A 2,235-nucleotide genomic window follows, 5' to 3' on the forward strand; every position below is an offset into this window, starting at 1 on the left:
GTACTGCCACCCGTCTAGGGGAGGGAAGAGGAGTGACTTCCATACCTTTCTCTGCCCGAGCCCTCTTCATCTTGTACCTGTGGTTCTGGAACCAGATCTTCACCTGGGTGGGTGTGAGCCGGATCAGGCTGGCAAGGTGCTCTCTCTCAGGTGCTGAAAGGTATCTCTGCTGTCTAAATCTCCTTTCCAGTTCATAAGTCTGTGCCTTGGAAAACAGCACCCGTCTTTTCCTCTTCTTCCCAGAGTCCGCGCTGCTTGAAGTTTCCTTGTCGTTGTCTGGGGATTCATCAGCAGAAGGTTCTGGGGATTTGGGCGAGGAGTCCTGCTGGGAATTGCTTGATGCAAACCCATGTACTGCAGAAAGTCCATGACAGGGAGAAAAGAGGATGTGATAACTAAGTAATAACAATAAACGTAGCAAAGAATGTATACACACGATGTAGACCTCTACATTATATTATAATATAAATATCTATAGATAGATATAGGTATATATATATATATATATATATATATATATATATATATATATATATATATACCTGTATCTATTATATATATATATATATATATATATATATATATATATATATATATATAGATATATAGATATATAGATATATATATATAGATATATATGTCTATATTTATCTATCTATATATATATATATATATATATTCTATTATGGAAAACATTTACATACTACTACATAAATCAATGTAACTACATAATCTGAATTATCTCCATCATATCTATATATCTATCTATGAGAGGACATTTGACCCATATCCTAAGTATAATAGCTTCATGTCCCAGGCTTCAAGAAGGATATGAAAACGATAAGAAAAACTAGTAGATTGTGTGAAGTTTAGACGTTGTTCTCACTGACTACAGGGACTATTTCTGTCCAAGATACGTGGATTGATTATTAAAGAATAATCAACAATTCCTTCATTGATGAGCACAGCCCCTAGCCTCGTGTAGACTTTTTATACTGCCAAAAAGTCTGATCTTCCAAGTCCACACAAAGATCTCTCTGTTTGGAGAATTGTGTCAGCTTGTATAGTAGAAAGTGGTGTTTATCGCTTATTTTTGTTTTCTTCTGGAAATTGAAGAGATAACAGGGAAATATGGCGTTTATGGTAACTGGCTGTCTCTATACAAAATAATTCCATTTTTTTTGCCTCTTGCTGTTTTATAAAATACAGACCCTCAGCTGGTCAATGCATATCATATAACACTGCTAAGAAAACAACCCCAGTGTAGGATACAACTAAATGCCAGGTACTTACAGGAATATTGAATGCTCTCAGTAGTGGCGAGCCACCGTGTATAGGGATTATCGCTATTGTCATAGAATGGGTTTTTCAAAGGCAGACCTTGCACAGTGTCTATGGTACTTTGCCCTAAAGCTCCAGATTTTTTGGGGGGCTCAGTCGTTTCGGCGTCTTCATCCGCCCCTTCAGCAATGGATCCTTCTTCATCATTGGTATCAGGCAGGTCTAAAATGTCCTTGACAGAAAACCCCGTCTTTGTGTTGGTTATAGAAGACATGTTTTACTCAAATGGCTGCAGCAAACTTGAAACACCAGTAATGACAATCCTCTTTGCAACAGAAAAGGGATAGTGGGAAAAAAAAATCCCCAACACAACAGCAGCAGCAGCAGCAGCAACAACAATATCAGCAACAGTAACAGCACGCAGAGAAGGAATCACAGGCACCGGTTGTAACGTTGTATGTATCTACAGCAGGAGAGTGATATCAGAGTGTGTCCTCTGAAATAGTTTGTAACTCCAGGAAAAATGCCAAAGTGCGCTTACTTCAGGGTCTGGCTTAAGCACACTGAGCTGTTGCCTGCTGCCTGAAAAAAATAAGCCATTGCTGGAGTGATCAGTCCATATAAGGTTGGTCTCCACACATGAACCTGCGGAGAGGAGAAAAAGTACATTAAAATCGCGAAAGCTTGGCCACGTGTGGGCGGGTCTTGGGAGTCAAGTGGATGAAGACAGTGTTTGCAGATGTGAAATTGTGGGTTTTGGGGAGATCGGCGCCTTTACCATTGGTGCTTCAGCACATGATGAGTGGTATAACGTGTCAATTAATTACAAAGATGGGGAGGGCCTTTTTACATAGTATTTACATACAAAGGACCTCCAAGTAGCTGATATTCTCCACACTTGAGACCACGTTTAAACAAATTGTCTCCCTCTCTGTCTCTGTCGCTAGCTCTCTG

General features: G+C 39.5%; 1 protein-coding gene across 2 annotated transcripts in view; it reads right to left on the bottom strand.

The window, feature by feature from the left end:
- Positions 1 to 2,023, bottom strand: part of NKX2-2 (NK2 homeobox 2) — an 8,107-nt gene extending 6,084 nt beyond the window's left edge. The window contains exons 1-2 of one of the 2 annotated variants that reach the window (XM_075203841.1): positions 1,294 to 2,023; positions 46 to 354 (exon numbers count right to left, since the gene is read on the bottom strand). In XM_075203841.1, the coding sequence (XP_075059942.1) occupies positions 46 to 354; positions 1,294 to 1,555 (571 nt within the window). In that variant the 5' untranslated portion in view covers positions 1,556 to 2,023. Of the gene's footprint in view, positions 355 to 1,293 lie in introns of both variants that reach the window. The other variant, XM_075203840.1, reaches the window with a different exon arrangement.
- Between the last annotated feature and the right edge of the window lie 212 nt (positions 2,024 to 2,235).

Source organism: Mixophyes fleayi, chromosome 3 (assembly GCF_038048845.1).
Source record: "Mixophyes fleayi isolate aMixFle1 chromosome 3, aMixFle1.hap1, whole genome shotgun sequence".
NCBI classification, from domain to species: domain Eukaryota; kingdom Metazoa; phylum Chordata; class Amphibia; order Anura; family Limnodynastidae; genus Mixophyes; species Mixophyes fleayi.